Below are 23,808 nucleotides of genomic sequence, written 5' to 3' on the forward strand. Positions count from 1 at the left end.
GTCCAGATGAAATGTTCACTAAGATTATTTTATTTTAGGAGCAAGGTAGTTATTTTTTTCTGAAGTATGTTATGACTCAAAGCTGCCCAAGTAGTAGGTACCCCAGCTCTGAGAGCTTTGTTAATTTTCTCTGGTTTCTGGGCTTGGATTGTTCATCGTGTTCCAGTATGTGCCGCCTCCACACGGTATTTGCTAAATGCCATTGGCCCACCCATTAACGAGGGTTCATCTCCACCACAGAGGCCTTCCGCCAGATCTGTCCCTATGGAAGTGGCATCATCGTGGGACCTGATGATTCAGCAGTTGGTGAGTGGCTTGCACTGGACTTGCAGCATTTTATAATATTCTCAACCAGTCTCTTCCTTGTCCTTTCTCTTGCTGTTATTTCTCCACATTTATCTTGGTAAATGAAGCCCTATTTTTTGGTCTTTTCATTTAGATACCAATTATATTATTATAGTGTATGTTAATATTATAATACATTTCATTGATTAGACACTGAAACAATCATAATTTCCCTTTGTGTTTCTAAAAAGTTACTTTGTTGTTCACTGTTTTTTCCTCCTTTGCTTAAGACATGGATGAGTGCAAAGAACCCGATGTCTGTAAACACGGGCAGTGCATCAACACCGATGGGTCCTATCGCTGCGAATGTCCCTTTGGCTACATTCTGCAAGGGAATGAATGTGTGGGTGAGTAATAAAGTGGCTTCCTCTACAGAGATTTTACAAATCGGAAATTAAGCAATTCAGCATTCACACAAGGATATATAAACACCAAGATGGGACAGAAATAAGTTTTATATACTCATTCATGTATCATTCATCTAGCAGTACTGGCTGGGTCCCTGCCAGGTACCAGGCACTGGGCTTGGTTCTTTGGCTACCCTAGTGAACTGAGCCAACAGCGTCCTTCCTTGAATGGACCTTACAGTCTGATGACAAGGACACTGAACACGTTTGAAGAGATGGTAAAACGGACAGCATTATAGTGAAAGCCTTTAAGAAATTTTTTTTAAAAATTGGTAATTGTCATAGTCTTATTCTCTCAGTATGGAAAACACAAAATTTACCCAGATTTTGTTACACTTAGTACCATGAGAGGCTGCGGACCCAGGGTATCCTCTTGTTTTAGCCCCCTTATTAAAATTTCAAAAGGCTCCTGTGACTGACCTTTGACCTCTTTTATCTAAGAAATTCAAAACCATTCAATATAACCTAAATTAATAATGGCATAAATGCTGAGGGTTTGTCTGTGTGCATTAGAAAATGTTCTTTCCATGCAGGGAATCAAGGTATGTGGTTTTTATCCACAGCCATGGCTGTGGGAACTTAAGCAAGTTTTTCAGCCCTCTAAGCCTCAGAATATAATAAATATCATGCAGATGGATTAAAATATTTCTAATTACCTTACAGCTCTAAAAATCAATGATAGTGTGATTTTTACTAACTTGAAAGAGATGTAATAATCCTGACAGTGAAATGCAATTTCATAGCAGAACAAAAGCAAAGTTGCCAGTGTTTTCTGTTCAATATCTTCAGTTAGTACTACGATATATGTGAGAAATAAGCCTCCTCACCAGGGTCTCTCAGCCCTGCCTTCTTGCCCTCACTTTCTGACTTCAGAACCTAACACGAGACACAGCTCTCAACAATAATTCATCACTTTTCTGTGCTCTAGACAGCTGAGATAGCAGTGTTATTTCTCTGGAATGTTCCTTGCCCAAAGGAAGGTATTCTCCCCAAGAGATATGTCAGAATAAGAACAGTCAATATTCTAGGTGGATGGATTAGGAGACATATATTTTTTAGACTTCCTTGGTAAGACTTTCTCCACAGTTGTTTAGAGAGATCATACCTTAAACATATTTCTTTCTAGCCTTTCTTCTGCCTAATGGAAGCCATCTGGTTTCCACAAATTCAGCAAAATCTACTTGACTCTTGACTTTATCCAGTGTCTTAATTTTGCTTAACCTCTGGTCTCTTATTTTGCGTAAGTTTAGTCTTCTATTTTATATCTGGCAAAACTCCATCATGTTTAAGGCTTCTTGGAGAATGATGTAATGTAAGGCCAAACTGGAGGTGTATTTCTAACATTAAGTAAGCAGAAACTTTTGACTTGTAAGAGAAGCCTTGTTTTAACCCTTTAAGCATCTCTTCCCAGCAGATGTATTTCATAACATAGGAGGCTGGAGGCACCCACGGCAAAGAGCACAGTAAGAGCTAAGAAGCCTGGGTACTGTTACTGCTACTTAGCAAGTCAAATTTTACAGCTATAAATCTGTGGTAATAAGATATGCACTCCTCTCTTGCAAGGACAGAATGAGAATGAACCAAAATGTTAGAGATCAAAGTACTCCAATGGAATTTGAAAGGTACTATCTGAGTCCAAGTGCATTTTCTCTCAATTCGTCATATTTTGACTATACTTCTGATCACTTGCAGACACTGATGAATGTTCGGTAGGCAATCCTTGTGGAAATGGAACCTGCAAGAATGTGATTGGAGGTTTCGAATGCACCTGTGAGGAGGGATTTGAGCCTGGGCCAATGATGACTTGTGAAGGTAAGCCTCTTAAACATAGGATAGTTGGTTGCATGTTCTGATCATAGGGATAGTAGTTGGTTGATTATAATTCTTAGTATCAAATACCACCCAGGGTATATAAAATAAAGAAGATCTGGGCCATGTCATCATTTCTTCTCTATGTGGCCTCCTCTCTGCAGAAAGTATCTGAAAAAGATGTAGGTGGTTCATGACCCAGGTGATGCCACATCTCTTGCAGAGTTCTCCTTGGGGTCTCTGCTACCACTAATATTTGAATATAACACCTGTCCTGTCTCCTACCCTCTTTCTTATTTTCTTTGTCTCCCCTTTTTTCCACTGTATCCTATACACCCTTTCTTTTTCTTTTCTCTTCATAGAAACAACTACACACTAAGATTAACACCAATATCCTTTCTCTCTTTGGGGGAAATCACTGCAAAAGAGGCTGTCGATACTCTCTAAGCAACTGCCAGTATGTCTGGTAGGATGCAAGGAAAGAAAGGCAAGGAGGGAGTGTCTAGAATAGCAGCTCTCAAAGGGTGGTCCCTGGATCAGCCACGTCAGTGTCACCTGGGAATTTGTTAGAAATACAGATTTGCAGGCCTTGTCCCAGACCTCCTGAATCAGACACTCTAAGGGTGGGACCCAGCAGCCCTCCAGGTAGTTCTGATGCAGTCTTAAGTTGAGAGCCACTGGTTTAAGAAGAGAATGAAGGTGAGGCGATGGTACAGTGGGTATTAAGGTGAGCTTTTCATTAGAGATATTATCTATCAATGAAGTGAAGTGAAGTTGCTCAGCCGTGTCCAACTCTTTGCGACCCCATGGACTGTAGCCTACCAGGCTTCTCAGACCATGGGATTTTCCAGGCAAGAGTACTGGAGTGAGTTGCCATTTCCTTCTCCAGGGGATCTTCCCGACCCAGGGATCGAACCCGGGTCTCCTGCATTGTAGGCAGACGCTTTACCCTCTGAGCCACTACTCCTAGTTAAAGATGTTGGTGAATCTTTAAAGGCTGTGACTAGATCACGATGTGGGATCTCACAGATGTTCTTGTCAGGATCGTTGGCCTTAGGAAGAAATGTGATAATCAAGAAGATCTGTTTTAACCCTGCTTTTCTGAACCATATTCTCATGGTTCCAAACTATGCAATCTACAGAAACCACTTTTATCTATTAATCTATTACTATTATTCCTATTTAAGGCTATAACTTAAGCCTCAGTGTGAACTAAGTACAATATCTCTAAGAGTAAAATTATTCAGAATACTTTCTTGGGCATGAGACTCACTGTTACTTCACAGGAGCCTCTTTTATCTGGAGAAGGGGCGGGGTTAATGATACTGGGGGTTCTGTCCTCACAGCAGTTGACTTAGCAGTTATTCTGGCTAAATGGGGTAAAACTGATCCCCACTTCATTGTGACTTTAGGGAGTGGTAATTGGTCAACTTGAGACTTCAAAGCCAGCATTTCTGAAAAGCTCCCTATATGTAGGATGACCTATAATTTTTCATCTGCCTAAATAACAATAATTATACCAGCACCAAAGTATAAACTGAGATTGTGCTGGAGGAACCAAGATGTATGATCACCCTACTTGGGCCAATTATAAAATAACCAACTCATTTTATAATCCTGGAAATGCAGAGACTGCTTGGTCCATCCATGTTTATGGCAACTTTTGGTGAAAGTATATTCCTCTTTCGGTTGAGGCTTATGGTCCATTATTCTCTTACTGCCTTCTCCTGCAGACATAAATGAGTGTGCCCAGAATCCTCTGCTCTGTGCCTTCCGCTGTGTAAATACTTATGGGTCATATGAATGCAAGTGTCCTGCTGGATATGTTCTGAGAGAAGACAGAAGGATGTGCAAAGGTGAGACATTCACGTTCAAAGTCATCTAAGCCAGGGTGTTCTAATGTCTATGATGGGCGATGTCCTTCCAAAGCATCCACTAGCAGAGAAAGACTGGAAATTGGGGAACACTGCTGTAGTCCCTGGACAATATGAGGGTTGTCATTGCTACATTTTCTCCTAAATTGTAGCTTAAAGCTGGGTTGAGGGTGGCACTGCAGACCCTGTTTAGTTCACCACACATTGCATGCCTATGACATGCCAGCCATTCTATGAGATGTGGAGATATAAGGGGGAAAAAAAACAACTTCCCCACATATAAGAAGCTCAATATGAAGAGGCTGAGAGAGAGCTATAAATAATCATAGTATGATAACTTAGAACATGAGAACACAAGGAAGGAATGTGAATAATAAATAATCACCATCACTATGGGATTTTATATTCCAAGAATGGGGTAGCATATGGAGCTGACTTGGAACAATTTCCTTTAAAAGTGCTTACTGAACACCTGCAATTGCCAAAGTACTGGACTAAGCTCTGTTATACAAAGTTGGGTAAATCCTGGGGATCCTTGAAGAGCTCTGATCTGCTTCTCCCAAGTTCTTAAATGAGCAGATATCTGTTCTTTTCAAATGATTTACATAGAATTTTCCTTAAAGGTAGGAAGATTTCCAAAGCAAGAGCTCCATGTCACATGCAGGCTAAAGTCCAAACTTCTCAATTCAGATAACATAAAGGGGAAAGATAAAAAGAAGGAAGTGCAATAGGACAGAAAGTAAAGAATGAAGAAGAGCCACGCTGTGCCAGAAAAAAGAAACTGGAGGGACGACCTAGTAGAGAAGATATTTGTAGATGCCTGTCTTTTCCTCAAAGTGTAAAAACCAAGTCTTTTGTTATTATACTACACAATGATTCTAATATGTCATATTAATACTATGATATTAGGACATCATAAGCTATATTATTTAAGTATTATATAATGGAAGCATTGGTTTATTATTAGTTTGATAATGCTGTTGTAATTATCATATTATGAAAGCTTTATATAAGGCCTTTTTAGTTCAATTTGTCAAAACTAATTAGAAATCACACTTCCTGCCTTTGAAAAATTTATCAGCTAGAGAGAAATTTCTTAAGTTCAAAGGGGGTTAGAAGATGCCTTCCCATCTTAAGAGACCAGCTCCCAAGAATGCAAAAGGAAGTAGGTTAATGTTGAAATAGTGTCAGTAAAAATTGGTTACTTGATACTGTCTTATGTTTAAAGGGCAGGGAATTAAGGCAGCTCCTTTTATGAATTTGTACATTCTTTCCAGATGAGGATGAGTGTGAAGAGGGAAAACACGACTGTGCTGAAAAACAAATGGAGTGCAAGAACCTCATTGGCACATACCTCTGCATCTGTGGACCTGGGTATCAGCGAAGACCTGACGGAGAAGGCTGCGTAGGTAAGGGCAGCCCCAGCAAAGGGGCTTTGAGTGAGTGGGAAGCGACAAAGGATGGAAGGGACGTGGGCTCTGTGTCCTTGTGGTGCTGTCTTCTCCTTGGCCAGAGCCATCTTGCCTCTCTTACCTGCTATCATGACTTTCCGTGGAGGCCTCCTTGCCTCTTGATTATCTATGAATTCCACCAGCAACATCATTTCTCTCTGAGCTGGCCTTTGAGTGCTTTTCCAGGTCCATTTGCTGCCAGGAGTAGAAGACCAGGTATTTCCTCTCGTCCCTTCCTTTATTGTTTACACTCCTTTGCTGTTTTGGGTTCGGTTCTTCCCATCACATCAGAATGCCTCCCTACTGGCTTAGCTTTGCTACTGCCACCGTAACATTGAGTACAGTTGTTCAGTAAATTTCACTAAACAAGAAATATCACTAAACCAATGGGATCTACATCCAGAGACTCTGGTCTTATCAAGACTGAGGCCCAGGCCCTGGTCGTTTTAAAAGCTCCCTGAGTGATTCTAATGTGGATTCAGCTTTGAAAAGCATAGTAGACCAGGGATTGGCAAACCACAGTCCTAGGGCCAACTTCAGCTCGCCAGCCTACCACCTGTTTTTGTAAATAGACTCGTTTTGGAACAGAGCTGTAACCATTCATAATTTTCCATGGCTGCCTTCATGCCACAGTAACAGAGCAGAATAGTTGCAACAGAGATCAAATGGCCTGCAAAGCCTAAAATACTGACTATATATTATGCAGTAATGTTATATTATTACTGTTATTACAGAAGAAGTTTCCTGACTTCTGCTTTAGTTAATGAAGAAAAAATACTAGAAAGTTTCTACATATGCCCTTTCTCATGTTGTCAGTCAAGAAGCTTAAGAACCATATTTTCCCCTTAACTCTGTAAGATACAGATTTAAACGGAAGTTGAAGAGCAGACTTTAAAAGCATAGAAAAACATGTGGACTTATGATCACTCACTGGATCTTCTGGGAACAGTGATTCTCAGCCTCAGCTGCTCACTGGAATCACTTGGAGAGTTCAGGTCTCACCCTCAGATATTGGTTTAATTGGTATCAGGGTGGCCTTGGCATTGCAAATTTTAACCTAACTCTCTGGCTCTCATAAGATCTCTGCCTGAGGGGCTTGGAATTATTCTTAATGGGAGCACCTAGGCAAATTACTTTATGATCTTTCAACTCTCCAGCTATTATCAATGCTTTTTTTTAAACTGGGGAGACCAAATTATGATTTATTATTCCTTAATGCTGTTGAAGTATTATTATAGGCATAATCTACATTGCATCAGAAGATTAGTGTAGACAAACTCCCTCAGGTCAAAACACCATCACAGACATTATTCTAGTGAGTATTGTAATATTTAACATATTGATCTTAAGGATTTTTTTCCCTTCATTTAAAATAACCCTTCTGAGAATCCTCTACACGTACAGATATGGCAAGTTTTAAACTTAAATGAAAAACGTAAGTGTACCTAAAGTGCTATCATCTCTGTTTAAGTATATAAACATGCTATCAATTATGTTTTTAAAAGGGTGGAGGTATATCAAAGATATGGCTGTATTTGTTTGTATGGGTATGATTCATCTCTAGGAGGATACTCCAGAAATTAGCAGTAGCACTGGTTGCTTCTCAGGAAGGAAGTTTGGTGGCTGGGGAAGAGGACAAGGAGGGGCACTTTGGGCTGTATATTCTTTTGTACTCTTTGAATTTGGAACCATGTGAATAGGTTATCTAGTCACAAACTAAACTTTTCTTTAAAAAAAAAAAAAAAGAATCTATCTTTGTACAAAGCGGACAGATGACGCCTCTTGTTTTTGGTCCTTCAATTACACCACACAGATGAAAATGAATGTCAGACCAAGCCTGGGATCTGTGAGAACGGGCGCTGCCTCAACACCAGGGGGAGCTATACCTGCGAGTGCAATGACGGCTTTACAGCCAGCCCCAACCAGGATGAGTGCCTCGGTGAGTACAGACCACAGGATGCTTTTGTAACCCCAGCCTCCACACTGGGATGCTTGAAACCAGATCACTTATTTGAAATAATAGAAACTGTTGAAATTTGAGGAAAGGTTAACAATGTTCATATTTTGGAGATGACTCTATGACCATGATTGTCCACTGGGCTTAGCACCACCCTGCCGCTAAATTCTTCCTTTGCTAATTGTATCATTGAATCATTTGTTTGGAATTTCTTTCTCAGCTGCCTTTTTAAGCTTTTGATGCTCAGGATCAGTTTCCATGTGTTTCTCCAACCCTTGCTATAGCCTGGTTCTCCATATTTCTGGGAACAGATAGAATGATAATCTTGTTGACACCAATGCCTTTCTGCCCACTTACTGAATATCTTGTCTTGTTTTCCCCAGATGTCATCCTTTTTCTCTTACTGCTGCTTCCAGCTTTCCCTTCTTGCTCCTTCTCAGCCAGGGTAAAGTGTTACATCCTTCTTGGGTTTTAATATCTGAGCAAATTCGGAATACCATGTTATGCTTCTAAAGTTCCCTAAAATCCTCTTTGCATTCATAAATCCCTTCCAGACAACCGAGAAGGGTACTGCTTCACGGAGGTGCTCCAGAACATGTGTCAGATCGGCTCAAGCAACAGGAACCCCGTCACTAAGTCTGAATGCTGCTGCGATGGAGGGAGAGGCTGGGGGCCCCACTGTGAGATCTGCCCTTTCCAGGGCACTGTGGCTTTCAAAAAACTCTGCCCCCATGGCCGAGGGTTTATGACCAATGGAGCAGGTACTTCATTTTGTTCTGATTTTTGACCAACGGAGCAGGTACTTCATTTATGGTCCAAAAATACTTTCAGGGAATTTGTTTTATGAGGAGCAGATGAGAATATAGAATCGATAATGTGGGCCTAGGCTGAGTTTCCTAGTTTAGGTTGACCCAAAAAAAAAAAAAAAAATCATTATGGTACTTTAGATATTCAAAGCCATGTTGCCAGAGTGTCCTTGGTTTGATTAACGTGTGTGCTTCAGTTCGTGTCTTTACATTACAAGGAGTCCTCAACTTTTTAAGCTGGTTTGTTATAAGAATATAACCTTTTACTCAGAATATAACCTTTTAGATACATTTGGAAATAAATGATCACTAAATTCCTAGAGTAGCCCACCAATATGTATTTTATCTCATAAAACTGACTGAAATATATCACATGGAAGAAGTCTAAAACAATGCTGATACAATCAGCCTTCCATATCCACAGAGTGCATATCTGTAGATACAACCGACCTTGGATTGATTTCTACCCAAGGTTGTTTGAACCTGCAGTCCCAACTGTACTATGCCATTTTGTATATGGGGCTTGAGTGTCCATGAATTTTAATATCAACAAGGTAGTTCTGGAACCAGTGTCCTGGATATGGAGGGATGATTGTACTGGCAATTAAGACAGCTGCCTCTGGAAAAGTACAAGCCATGTCAACTTGAGAGGGATGAGGAGGCTGTTGAGGTGTCTGAGGCTGCTTTGAAAAAGACTTTCAGGCCTATGTTCATCAACAATAACTGCAATTGTTTGCAGTCTCATAAAAAGAGACTTTGAGCTCCTTGGGAGGAAATCAGAAGTGAGAGGAGAATAAAGAGATTAAATAGGATTTATGTTCATGTTACAAAGATGTGACTAAGGGTAGAATAACAGAATTGGATGTGGTAAAGACAGAATAGATGGAATGACCAAAGTGATTTATCATTCTTTGGCAGATGTGAAAATGAGATGGTAGATGCATTTCTTCAGACCAATGAAAGTATGCTATATTGCATTTCAGAGTAATCTTCAAAAGATCAGGAAAAATAAGAGCTATGGGTATAAAAATGTTACTTAACAATCCAAGGCTAAGAACTCACTTGCTATTGGCACCCTGCTAAGCAGTAATGAGACAGAAGGGTCAAGATGTGAGTGTCAGTGGCTTTAATGCCCAATAGTACATGTTGACCCTTTTATAATGCCTTTCTCATTTTAATTGCTATTTATTAAATTATAGATATTGATGAGTGCAAGGTTATTCATGATGTTTGCCGAAATGGGGAATGTGTCAATGACAGAGGATCATATCATTGCATTTGTAAAACTGGCTACACTCCAGATATAACTGGAACTGCCTGTGTAGGTAAGTGCTCTATTTCTGATACTCAGGTTTATTCTCGGATGGAAATTGTACATTATGAGAAAAAAACCTTCAAACTAAAACTCTAAAAAGTCTGTGTAATTTCATAAGGAAACGTAAGACAGTGATCAAAGACCATACAATGTACCTTTTCTTTCTTTAAAACTAAGATTCTTTGTTAGACGCTGTGGGTATTGAGCATTGAAACATCTTTTTAGATGGGCAGTCACACTGTGTCTCTTTGATCATAGATCTAAACGAGTGCAACCAGGCTCCCAAACCCTGCAATTTCATCTGTAAGAACACAGAAGGGAGTTACCAGTGTTCATGCCCAAAAGGCTACATTCTGCAGGAGGACGGAAGGAGCTGCAAAGGTAAAGTGGAAACTGCCTTCACCCACTTATCTGCCTTATGGGAACATGGTTTCATTCCTTGTGCCTTTGAGGGATCCAAAGCTGAAAGACCTCCCCATGGGCAAGAGGTACATCCCTGGGGTTAGTGCCTCCTTGGGGACATTTTTCTTACACCAACACTGGAACCTCCTAAAAAGGATCCTATATCTAAAGACAAAGAAGTAGCCAAAATGAAATGGTAGGAATGGGCACAATCATGATAAATCCCATAACTGCTGGTGGATGCCCCACAAAGTGGAAAATAGCCACAGAAATTCTTCCACAGGAGTGAAGGTTCTGAGCTCCAGGTCAGGCTCCCCAGCCTAGGGGTCTGGGAACATGAGGAGCCCCCAGAGAATCTAACTTTGAAGGCCAGTGAGGTTTGATCACAAGAATTCTACAGGACTGAGGCAAACAGAAACTACGCTTGTAGGGCACATACAAGTTCTCATGTACACCAGAAGCCAGAGAAAAAAGTGGTGACCTCATAAGAACCTGGACTGGACCTACCTGCTGGTATTCCATGGTCTCTTGCAGAGGTGGGAGGTGGTTATGGCTCACTGTGGGAACAAAGACACTGGAGGCAGTGATTCTGGAGAGTACTCACTGGCATGAGCCCTGGTGGAGACTGCCATTTTTTCACCAAGTCTTGGCTCCAAACAGCATGTCGGCTCCGATGCCTCAGGCCACACAACCAACAAGGTAGAAACACAGCCCGGCCTGTCAGCAGACAGGCTGCTTAAAGTCTTTCTGAATAAAGTCTTTCCTGCTAAACACATTCCCTGACAAAGCCCTGCCCACCAGAGGGACAAGAAAGGCTCTACTCACCAGCAGGCAGGAAAAAAAAGTCCCTCCCACCAGGAAGCCAGCACAAGCCTCATCCACTAGAAGGCTGACAGCAGAAGCAAGAACTACAATGTTACAACCTGAAGCATGGATACTGCAAATCACAGAAAGTTAGATAAAATGAGAGAGCACAGAAATATGTCCCAGATGAAGGAACAAAATTAAAAACCCAGAAGAACAACTAAGTGAAGTAGAGATATGCATTCTACCCAAAAAAAAAAAGAATTCAGAGTAACAATAGTAAAGATGTTTCAAGATCTCAGAAAAAGAATAGAGGCACAGATCTAGAAGATAAAATAAAAGTTTAATAAAGACCTAGAAAAAATAAAAACAGATGAACAATAACTGAAATAAAAAATACACTGAAAAGTGAAGTCACTTAGTCGTGTCCGACTCTGCAACCCCACGGACTGTAGCCTACCAGGCTCCCCTGTCCATGGGGTTTTCCATGGCAATAGTACTGGAGTGGATTGCCATTTCCTTCTCCAGGGGATCTTCCCGACCCAGGAATCAAACCCAGGTCTCCCGCATTGTAGGCAGACGCTTTACTGTCTGAGCCACCAGGGAAGTCCTAGAAGGAATCAATAGCAGAAAACGTGAGGCAGAAGAATGGATAAGTGAGATGGGAAATACATGCTGGAAATCACTGCTGAGGAACACAATAAAAGAATGAAAAGAAATAAAAACCATCTAGGAGACCTCTGGGACAACATTAAATGCAGCAATGTTCACACTAGGGATCTCAGAAAGAGAAGAAAAAGGATCTTTTAAAATATTTGAAGAAATAATAGCTGAAATTTTCCCAAATATGGGAAGGGAAATGGTCACCCAGATCTAGGAAGCACAGAGAGTCCCAGCAGGTATAAATCCAATGAGGAACGCACTGAGACACAAAGTAATCAAACTAACAAAAATTAAAGACAAAGGAAAAGTATTAACATACAAGGTAACTCCCAGGATTTCTCAGCAGAAACTCCTCAGGCCAATAGGGAGTGGAACAATGTATTTAAAGTGATGAAAGGGAAAAACCTGCAACCAAGAATAATCTACGGAGCAAGGCTATTATTGAGGTTCAACAAAGAAATCAAAAGCTTTACAGACAAGCAAAAGCAAAGAGAATTCAGCACCACCAAACCAGCTTTGCAACAAATGTGAAAGGAACTTCTCTAGGCAGAAGAGAAAAGGCTACAACTAGAAATAAGAAAACTACAAATGGAAAACCTCACTAGGAAAGGCAAACATACTGAAAAGGTAGGAAATCATCCACACACAAATATGCTATCAAAACCAGAAATAGTGAGGAGAGTGTAAATGCAGAATATTGGAAAAGGATTTGATATTAAGAGACTAGCAACTTAAAACAATCTTTTTATATACAGATTGCTATGTCAAAACCTCATGGTAACTGCAAACTGAAAATTTGTAATAGGTATACACATACAATAAGAAAAAGGAATCCATACACAACAGTACAGTCAGTCATCGAATCACAAAAAAAGAGAACAAAAGAGGAAAGGAGGAAAAAAGACCTTTTTTTAAAAAAAGCCAAAATTTTTTTAATGGCAGTAAGAACTTACATCCCTTCATGGATCACTGCCTTGTCATGGCGAAAGGGATTGTGTAACTCAATGAAGCTATGAACCATGCCCTGCAGGGCCACCCAAGACGGACAGGTAATAGTGGAGAGTTCTGGAGGAGGGAATGACAAACCACTCCAGTATTCTTGCAGTGAGAACCCTATGAACAGAATAAAAAGGCAAAAAAGATATGACACTGAAAGATGAGCCCTCTCAGGTTAGAAGATGTCCAGTATGCTACTGGGGAAAAGTGGAGGGCAATTACTAATAGCTCCAGAAAGAATAAAGTGGCTGGGCCAAAGCAGAAACATTGCTCAGTTGTGGGTGTGTCTGGTGGTGAAAGTAAAATCCAATGCTATAAAGAACTATACTGCATAGGAACCTGGAATGTTAGGTCTATGAACCAAAGTAAATTAACACAGTCAAACAGGAGATGGCAATCAACATCTTAGGAATCAGTGAACTAAAATGGATGGGAATGGGTGAATTTAGTTCAGATAACCATTATATCTACTACTGTGGGCAAGAATCCCATGGAAGAAATGGACGAGCCCTCATAAACAAGAGTCAAATGCAGTATCTAGGTGCAATCTCAAAAATGATGAACAGTCTCAGTTTATTTCCAGATCTAACTATTCAACATCACAGTAATCCAAGTCTATTCATCAACCATTGATGCCAAAGAAGCTGAAGTTGGCCAGTTCTATGAAGTCTTACAAGACCTTCCGGAACTAACACCATAAAAAATGTCCTTTTCATCATAGGGGGTTGGAGTACAATAGTAGGACGTCAAAAGATACCTGAACTAACAGGCAGGTTTGGCCTTGAATACAAAATGAAGCGGGCAAAGGCCAACAGGGTTTTGCCAAGAGAATACACTCGTCATAGCAAACACATTTTACCAACAACACAAGAGATGATTTTACACATGGACATCACCAAATAGTCAATACTGAAATCGGATTGATTATATTCTTTGCAGCCGAAGATGGAGTAGCTCTATACAGTCAGGAAAAACAAGACCTGGAGCTGATTGTGGCTCAGATCATCAGCTCCTTATAGCAAAATTCAGGCTTAAACTAAAGAAAGAGGGGAAAGCCACTAGGCCATTCATGAATGACTTAAATCCCTTATACAGTGAAGGTGACAAATAGATTCAGGGGACTAGCTCTGGTAGAGTGCCTGAAGAAATATGGACAATTTGTAACAATGTACAGGAGGCAGTGACGAAAACCATCCCAGAGAAAAAGAAATTCAAGAAGGCAAAGTGGTTGTCTGAGGAGGCCTTACAAATAGCAGAAAAAGAAGAGAATCGAAAGGCAGAGGAGAAAGGGCAAGATATACCCAACTGAATGCAGAGTTCCAGAGAATAGCAAGGAGAGATAAGAAGGCCTTCTTAAATGAACAATGCAAAGAAGTAGAGGGAAACAATAGAATGAGAAAGACTAGAGATCTCTTCAAGAAATTTAGAAATATCAAGGGCACATGCAAAGATGGGCACAATAAAGGACAGCAAGAACCTTTCAGAAGCAGAAGAGATTAAGAAGAGGTAGCAAGAATACATAGAACTGTACAAAAAAGGTCTTAATGAACCAAATAATCATGATGGTTTGGTTACTCACCTAGAGCCAGACATCCCAGAATGTGAATTCAAGTGGGCCTTAAGAAGTATTACTACAATCAAAGCTAGTGGAGGTGATGGAATACCAATTGAGCTGTTTATAATCCTAAAAGATGAGGACGTTAAAGTTCTGCACTCAATATGCCAGCAAATTTGGAAAACTCAGCAGTGGCCACAGGACTGGAAGAGTTTTCATTCTAATTTGAAAGAAGGGCAATGCCAAAGAATGTTCAAACTTCTGCACAATCGTGCTCATTTCACATGCTAGCAAGGAAGACAGAAAATCCTTCAAGCTTGGCTTCAACAATACATGAACAGGGAACTTCAGACACACAAGCTGGGTTTCGAAAGGGCAGAGGAACCAGAAATCAAACTGCCAGCATCTGCTGGATCATAGACAAAGCAAGGGAATTGCAAAAAACTTCTGCTTCGTTGACAATGCTAAAGCCTTTGACTGTGTGGATCACAACCAACTGTGGAGAATTCTTAAAGAGACGGAAACACCAGAGCACCTTACCTGCCTCCTGGAAAACCTGTATGCAGGTCAAGAAGCAACAGTGAGAACTGGACTTGGAAAAATGGACTGGTTCAAAATTGGGAAAGGAGTACATAAAGGTTGTATATTGTCACCCTGCTTATTTAACTTAGATGAAGAATACGTCATGTAAAATGTGGAGCTGGATGAAGCACAAGCTGGAATCAAGATTGTCGGGAGAAATGGCAACAACCTCAGATATGCAGATGATACCATACTAGTGGCTTCCCTAGTGGTTCAAACAGCAAAGAATCTGCCTGCAATGCCGGAGACCCAGGTTCGATTCCTGGGTCGGAAAGATCCCCTGGAGAAGGGAATGGCTCCCTACTCCAGTATACTTGCCTGGATAATTCCATGGGCAGAGAAGCCTGGCAGACTACAGTCCATGGGGCCACAAAGAGTCAGATAAGACTGTGCAACTACCACTTTCACTCTGGGGCTTCCCAGGCTGGTGCTAGAGAACCAGCCTGCCAATACAGGAGACACAAGAGATTCAGCTTTGATCCTTGAGTTTCAAAGATCCCCTGGAGTAGGCCATGGCAACCCACTACACTGTTCTTGCCCGGAGAATCCCATGGACAGAGGAACCTGGGGGACCACAGTCCATAATTTTGCAAATAATTGGACACAACTGAAGTGACTTAAATGACAACCTACACCAGTATTCTTGCCTAGAGAATACTGTGGACAGAGGAGCCTGGGGGCTGCTGTCCATAGGGTCGCACAGAGTTGGACACGACTGAAGCAACTTAGCATGCATGAAGTGACTTAGCATGCACACAATGGCAGAAAGCAAAGAGAAACTAAAGAGCCTCTTGAAATTAAAAGACACTTGCTCCTAGGAAGAAAAGCTATGACAAACCTAGACATAATATTAAAAAGCAGAGACATAACTTTGCTGACAAATGTCTGTATAGTCAGAGCTATGGTTTTTCCAGTAGCCATGTACGGATGTGAGAGTTGGACCATAAAGAAGGCTGAGCACCGAATAATTGATGCTTTCAAACTGTGGTGCTGGAGAAGACTCTTGAGAGTCCGTTGGACACCAAGGAAATCAAACCAGACAATCCTAAAGCAAATCAACCCTGAAAACTCATTGGAAGGACTTATGCTGAAGCTCTAATACTTTGGCCACCTGATGCAAAGAGCCAACTCATTGGAAAAGACCCTACCTGATGCTGGGAAAGATTGAGGGCAAGAGGAGAAGGGGGTGACAGAGGATGAGATGGTTGGATGACATCATTGACACAATGGACATGAGTTTGAGCAAACTCAGGGAGATAGTGAAGGACAGGGCAACCTTATGTGCTGCAGCTTGTGGAGTTACAGAGTCAGATATGACTTAGTGACTGAACAACAACAGCAAATACCACTGGTGAGCTTAGATGCAAATATCCTCAACAAAATACTAGCAAACCGAATCCAACAATACATTAAGTGGATCATACACCATGATCAAGGGGATTTACACCAGGAATGCAAGGATTTTTCAATATCTGCAAATCAGTGTGATAAACCACATCAACAAATTGAAGAAAAAAAAAAACATATGATCATCTCAATAGATGCAGAGAAAGCTTTTGACAAAATTCACCAGGCATTTATGATAAACGTTCTCCAGAATGTGGGCATAGAGGGAACATACATTATAAAGGCTATATAAGACAAACCTACAGCTAACATCATACTCAACAGTGAAAAGCGAAAGCATTTTCTCTAAGTTCAGAAACAAGACAAGAATGTCCACTTTCACCACTCTATTCAGCATAGTTGTAGAAGTCCTAGCCACAACAATCAGAGAAGAAAAAGAAATAAAAGAAATCCAAACTGGAAAAGAAGAAGTAAAACTGTTACTATTTGCAGGCAGATTCTTTACCATCTAAGCCATCAGCAAAGCCCAGATGATATGATACTATACATATAAAATCCTAAAGATGCTATTAGGAAAGTACTAGAGCACATCAAGGGGAGATAAGAAAGCCTTCCTCAGTGATCAATGCAAAGAAATAGAGAAAAACAATAGAAGGAGAATGACTAGAGATCTCTTCAAGAAAATTAGAGATACCAAGGGAACATTTCATGCAAAGATGGGAGTAATAAGGACATAAATGGTATGGACCTAACAGGAGCAGAAGATATTAAGAAGAGGTGGCAGGAATACACAGAAGAACTATACAAAAAAGATCTTCACGACTAAGATAATCACGATGGTGTGATCACTGACCTAGAGCCAGACATCCTGGAATGTGAAGTCAAGTGGGCCTTAGAAAGCATCACTACGAACAAAGCTAGTGGAGGTGATGGAATTCCAGTTGAGATATTTCAAATCCTGAAAGATGATGCTGTGAAAGTGCTGCACTCAATATGCCAGCACATTTGGAAAACTGAGCAGTGGCCACAGAACTGGAAAAGGTCAGTTTTCATTCCAATCCCAAAGAAAGGCAATGCCAAAGAATGCTCAAACTACCGCACAATTGCACTCATCTCACATGCTAGTAAAGTAATCTCAAAATTCTCCAAGCCAGGCTTCAGCAATATGTGAACCGTGAATTTCCAGATGTTCAAGCTAGATTTAGAAAAGGCAGAGGTACCAGAGATCAAATTGCCAACATCTGTTGGGTCCTCGAGAAAGCAAGAGAGTTCCAGAAAAACCTCTACTTCTGCTTTATTGAATATGCGAAAGCCTTTGACTATGTGGATCACAACAAACTGTGGAAAATTCTGAAAAGAGATGGGAATACCAGACCATCTGACCTGTCTCCTGAGAAATCTGTATGCAGGTCAAGAAGCAACTGTTAGAACTGGACATGGGACAACAGACTGGTTCTAAATCGGGAAAGGAGTAGGTCAAAGCTCTATGTTGTCACCCTGCTTATTTAACTTATATGCAGAGTATGTCATGAGAAACGCTGGGCTGGAAGAAGCACAGGCTAGAATCAAGATTGCAGGGAGAAATATCAATAACCTCAGATATGCAGATGACACCACCCTTATGGCAGAAAACAAAGAACTAAAGATCCTCTTGATGAAAGTGAAAGAGGAGAGTGAAAAAGTTGGTTTAAAACTCAACATTCAGAAAACTAAGTTCATGGCATCTAGTCCCATCATTTCATGGCAAATAGATGGGGAAACAATTGAAATACTGGGGGACTTTATTTTTGGGGCTCCAAAATCACTGCAGATGGTGATTGCTGCCATGAAATTAAAAGACGCTTTCTCCTTGGAAGAAAAGCTATGACCAACCTAGACAGAATATTAAAAAGCAGAGACATTACTTTGCCAACACAGGTCTGTCTAGTCAAAGCTATGGCTTTTCCAGTAGTCAAGTATGGTTGTGAGAGTTGGGACTATGAAGAAAGCTGAGCACCGAAGAATTGGTGCTTTTGAATTGTGGTGTTGGGGAAGACTCTTGAGAGTCCCTTGGATTGCAAGGAGATCCAACCAGTCAATCCTAAATGAAATCAGTCCCGAATATTCATTGGAAGGACTGATGCTGAAACTGAAACTCCATAACTTTCGCCACCTGATGCAAAGAACTGACTCATTGGAAAAGACCCTGATGCTGGGAAAGATTAAAGGTGGGAGGAGAAGAGAACGACAGATGATGAGATGGTTGGATGGCATCTCGAATCAATGGACATGAGTTTGAGTAGACTCCAGGAGTTGGTGATGGACAGGGAAGCCTGACATGCTGCAGTCCATGGGGTCACAAAGAGTTGGACACAACTGAGTGACTGAACTGAGCTGAGAACATGTCTATGAATTTGGTAATTTAGTTGTAGGATACAAATTTAATACACAAAAATCTGTTGCATTTGTATACACTAACAATGAAAGATCAGAAAGAGAAATTAAAGAAACAGTCTTTCATCAGAAAGAATAAAATACCTTGCAATAAACCTACCTGTAAAGGCAAAAGACCTCTACCTGAAAGACACTAATGGAAGAAATTGCAGATGACACAAACAGATGGAAAAATATACCATGTTCTTGGATTGGAAGAAACAATACTGTCAAAATGACTATGCTATTCAAGGCAATCTACAAATTCAGGGCTATCCCTATCAAATTACCAATGGTGTTTTTTGCAGAACTAGGACAAAAAATTTTAACATTTATATGGAGACCCAAAAAACCCTAAATAGTCAAATCAATCTTGAGAAAGAAAAATGGAACACTCACTTCAGTCTATCCTACAAAGCTACAGTCATCAAAAGAGTAATGTTATTGGTACAAAAACAGAAATATGAATCATTGGAACAAGATAGAAAGCCCAGATATAAACCCATGCGCCTATGGTCAATTAATCTATGATAAAGTAGGCAAGACTATTCAATGGAGGAAAGACAGTCGAGAAAACTGGACAGCTACATGTAAAAGAATGTAGTCTTTAACACCATACACAAAAGTAAACTCAAAATAGATTAAACTCTTAAATATCAAACATGATACTATAAAACTTTTGGAGGAAAACAGGCAGAACACTCTTTAAGTTGCAGCAATATATTTTTCAAGCTATCTCCTAGAGTAACAGAAATAAAAATAAATGAATGCGACCTAATTAAATTCAAAAGCTTTTGTACAGCAAAGGAAACCATAAACAAAATGAAAAAAAAGTTCACAGTATGGGAGAAAATATTTGCAAGTGATGCAACTGACAAAGGATTAATCTCCAAAATCTAGAAACAGCTCATGCAGCTCAATATCAAAATAAACAAAAAACCCAATCAAAAAATGGATGAAAAATCTAAATAGACATTTCTCCAAAGATGGCCACATGAAAAGATGCTCAGCATCACTAAATTATTAGAGAAATGCAAATCAAAATTACAATGAGATTTCATCTCACACTAGTCAGAATGACCATCATCAAAAAGTCTACAAAGAATAAATGCTGCAAAGGGTGTGGAGAAGAGGAAACCCTCCTACATTGTTGATGGGAATGTAAATTGGTACAGCCACTCTGCAGAACAGTTTAGAAGTTCCTTTAAAAATGAAAAATAGAACAACTGTATGGTCCAGCAATCCTATTCCTGAGCATGTATCTGGAGAAAACCATGGTTCAAAAGTCTACATGCACCCCAGGGTTCAGGGCAGCACTGTGTACAATAGCCAAGACATGGGAGCAACCTGCTGCTGCTAAGTCACATCAGTCGTGTCCGACTCTGTGCGACCCCATAGACAGCAGCCCACCAGGCTCGCCCGTCCCTGGGATTCTCCAGGCAAGAACACTGGAGTGGGTTGCCATTTCCTTCTCCAATGCATGAAAATGAAAAGTGAAAGTGAAGTCGTTCAGTTGTGTCTGACCCTCAGCAACCCCCTGGACTGCAGCCTTCCAGGCTCCTCCATCCATGGGATTTTCTAGGCAAGAGTACTGGCAACCTAAATGTCCAATAACAGATGAATGGATGAAGTAGATGTGGTACATATATACAGTGGATATTACTCAGTCATTAACGATACAATAGCATTTGCAGCAAAATGGGTGGACGTGGAAACTATCATACTAAGTGTAGTAAATCAAAGACAAATATCATATGATATTGCTTATATGCAGAATCTAAAAAAAAAAGAGAGATACAAGTGAACTTATTTACAAAACAAAAACAGACTTAGAAACATAGAAAACTAACTTATGGTTACCAGAAGGAAAAGCTGAGGGCAGAGGAGGGATAAATTGAGAGTTTAGAATTTATGTATATACACTACTGTATATAAACTAGATAACCAACAAGGGCTGACCAGATAGCACAGGGAAGTTGGCTCAATATTCTGAAATAACCTACATGGAGAAAAAATTTGAAAAAGAATAAATCTGTGTATGTGTATACGGAATCACTTTGCTGTACACCTGAAACACAACAGTTAATCAACTATACCCCAGTATACAGTGAAAATTTTTAAAAAATCACTGAGTTGTCCCCCTCACCTATTTGCAGGTAATAAGCTGCAGCAAACCTGTGATGATGCTCTAGCAAAGCCCCTGGGGTCATAGATCAGGCAGGACACCTACTAGCAGGAGACATACAGCTGTCAATAATGCAGAAAGCAGAAAAGCAGAAACGGCAACTCCCCAGCAATAAAAGACCACAGGATTGGCTCGTTTCTAAGAGATGTCAGCACTAGGAGAAATATGGGCAGTTCTTTCAGTTCAAGCCCACTCCAGATATTAGTCTAGCCAGGAACTGGCACAGATCTGCAGTTCCAAGCACAAGTCTGTCTGCAGTGATAAAAGAATCTCACAAGGAAGAGGGCCGGGGGCGGGGGGGAGGGGGAGCGGGCGCAGGGGGGGGGGGGGGGGGGGTGGGGGGAGCGGGCAGGCAGAGAGCCAGGGAGGAAGGGAAAGGTAGGTAGATTCCTAAATTCACAGCAGTTTTTTTTTTTTTTTAATTAAAATTCAACTAAAAACTGGAACACACTTTGTATCTCTTGAGATTTTAAATAGCAATGGTGTGAAGAGAGAACCTACAGGTTCCAGGCAGTGAGGAAAGAAGCCTGGTCAAAACAGAGGCTTTTATTGAGAAGTGGAAAATAATCTTGGATAAATATTGTAGATAGTCTTTTTTAAAATTGCTGTTGGCTTATCAGAATGAGTTTTTTTTTTTTTTCCTTCCTGATTGCTCAATTTTGTTTTATCCAAAGGAGAAACTCTAAAAGCAGTTAGTTTGGTTTGGTTTGATCTGGTTGACCATTTCATTTGAGAAGATTAAAAAACAACAAACAGGAAAGAACCAAGCAGAGAAAATTCATTTTTACCCTCAATAATTATTTTTATATTTCAACTTGAAGAGATTTTTTTTCAGTGCTTTGGAAGTTTTTGAGAATCCTTAATCTTTTATTTCATTTTGTAATTTATTTAAATTTTATGATGTACTAGACATTTCTTTGTTGAGAAAATTCTGCTTTCCTATAACTAAAGGGAATGGGTTTTTCTTGGATCACCAAAGAAATGCATTTTTGGTCTGAACTGAAACCACATTTTATCTTTAAAACCCATATCTCTGGGGTTCCTCCTAACCATATGCTGTGGTCCCATTCTGACCAGGTCATTTGAGAGGTAGAAATGAAAACACAGAGCTACTCCCTAGGGTGGCTTTCTAGGTTCTTGAACTTCAGCTCAATTCCAATGCCTGTCTTGCGTTTTCTTATAGATCTTGATGAGTGTGCAACTAAGCAGCACAACTGCCAGTTCCTGTGTGTTAACACCATTGGCAGCTTCACATGTAAATGTCCTCCTGGATTTACCCAACACCATACTGCCTGCATTGGTAAGTGGGAGAGGGAAGGTCCTATGTAGGTATTCGTTGAAGGGTTTGTTTTCAAGGGCTTCTGCTGTTGGAATAAGAAGATAAAACTCAAGAAAATATGTGAATATATGTATATGTATCTGTGTGTACATGCATGCATGTTGTGAAAAGCTATTGGCTTTTTCTGAGCAAATCACCCTTCTTTCTTCCTTTTAAACAACACAGAGAGCTTCGGAAGTCCCACCCTCTCCTTTCTCCCTCTGCTTCTTACAGATAACAATGAATGCACCTCTGACATCAACCTGTGTGGGTCAAAGGGCATTTGCCAGAACACTCCTGGAAGCTTCACTTGTGAATGCCAGCGGGGATTCTCACTTGATCCGAGCGGCGCAAGCTGTGAAGGTAGGTAGAGCCCTCAGCTTGATCCAGCTAGTTGGTCCTCGTGAGGTGGCCTATAAACACCTGCATCGTTATCCTCTATGAGACATCAGAACTGAGCACGGGGGAGACAGCCAGCTGAAGATGGAAGTGTTTTCTCTGGTTTGTACAAGTCCCATATCTTAGAGATACATCTTTTGGTTCATGCTTGACCGTGTCCTCAACACAGGCTTTTCCTGAATGTAACAAGACTTTCTGCTCAGTTGTTAATTTAGTCTAATTGGAAGTGACTCAATCAAGAAAAACAGCTAGATTCCTGAATTTGATCACTTAATTTTCTAGTCACTGGATCCAGAATCTTGAAAGGATTCCCTCAATGTGGATTAAGTATATAAGGAATAACTCTTCTGCCAACATATGATTAAACCTTTTACTCTTATTTTTTAGGATTTTGTTTTTGTACTGACCTTTTGGTTTCCAATTCTGGCACAAATAAGGAAATATAAATGGTTTACATAGCTATCCTATACTGTATTTTTGTGCCTTGCATTGGTGTCTTCATTATTTTTATTTGTGGATTTTACCAGGGATGTTTTTTCCCTTGGACTTAATCAAAAGCTCCAGAGTAGCTATTCTTGAAATTTTGGGTGGTGGAATATTGGTGATGCCTGGGAAAGACTGAAGGCAAAAGAAGGGGGTGGCAGTGGATGAGATGGTTTGAGAGCATCACTGACTCAATGGACATGAATATGAGCAAACTCTGGGAGATAGTGAAGGACAGGGAAGCCTGGCCTGCTGCAATCCATGGGATTGCAAAGAATCAGACACAACTTAGCAACTGAACACCAACAACAATTTTTGGTGTCAGATGTCTTACTAAAATTGCCTTTCACGTTCATATGCTGATAAATGGTGCTTCAGAGAATACCTCTGAGACATGCACTGATGTGACTTAAAGGCAACTTGCCTTCTTTTTCAGATGTGGACGAGTGTGAGGGAAACCATCGCTGCCAGCACGGCTGCCAGAACATCATCGGCGGCTACAGGTGCAGCTGCCCCCAGGGCTATCTCCAGCACTACCAGTGGAACCAGTGTGTTGGCAAGTACTTTTCCCTTGTTCACAAGATGAACTGCTGTCAGCTCCTGAGTCAGAATACTGCTTTCTTTCTGAAAACTTTAAACTTCTCATTGAAGCAACAAATACTCATTTCAAATTGTCCATACCTGGTTGAAACCAGAGG

The 23,808-nt window shown here is 40.5% G+C and overlaps 1 protein-coding gene across 2 annotated transcripts in view; it reads left to right on the plus strand.

Annotated features, from left to right (window-relative positions):
• The window catches only part of FBN1 (fibrillin 1), a 264,472-nt gene that overhangs the window by 227,062 nt on the left and 13,602 nt on the right, over nt 1-23,808 (plus strand). The window contains exons 52-63 of one of the 2 annotated variants that reach the window (XM_070797597.1): nt 241-306; nt 576-692; nt 2,445-2,564; nt 4,295-4,417; nt 5,713-5,844; nt 7,700-7,825; nt 8,398-8,604; nt 9,849-9,974; nt 10,223-10,345; nt 22,094-22,210; nt 22,463-22,591; nt 23,547-23,666. In XM_070797597.1, the coding sequence (XP_070653698.1) occupies nt 241-306; nt 576-692; nt 2,445-2,564; nt 4,295-4,417; nt 5,713-5,844; nt 7,700-7,825; nt 8,398-8,604; nt 9,849-9,974; nt 10,223-10,345; nt 22,094-22,210; nt 22,463-22,591; nt 23,547-23,666 (1,506 nt within the window). Of the gene's footprint in view, nt 1-240; nt 307-575; nt 693-2,444; nt 2,565-4,294; nt 4,418-5,712; nt 5,845-7,699; nt 7,826-8,226; nt 8,346-8,397; nt 8,605-9,848; nt 9,975-10,222; nt 10,346-22,093; nt 22,211-22,462; nt 22,592-23,546; nt 23,667-23,808 lie in introns of those variants that run through there. The other variant, XM_070797598.1, reaches the window with a different exon arrangement.

The sequence above is a fragment of the Bos indicus genome, chromosome 10 (assembly GCF_029378745.1).
Source record: "Bos indicus isolate NIAB-ARS_2022 breed Sahiwal x Tharparkar chromosome 10, NIAB-ARS_B.indTharparkar_mat_pri_1.0, whole genome shotgun sequence".
NCBI classification, from domain to species: domain Eukaryota; kingdom Metazoa; phylum Chordata; class Mammalia; order Artiodactyla; family Bovidae; genus Bos; species Bos indicus.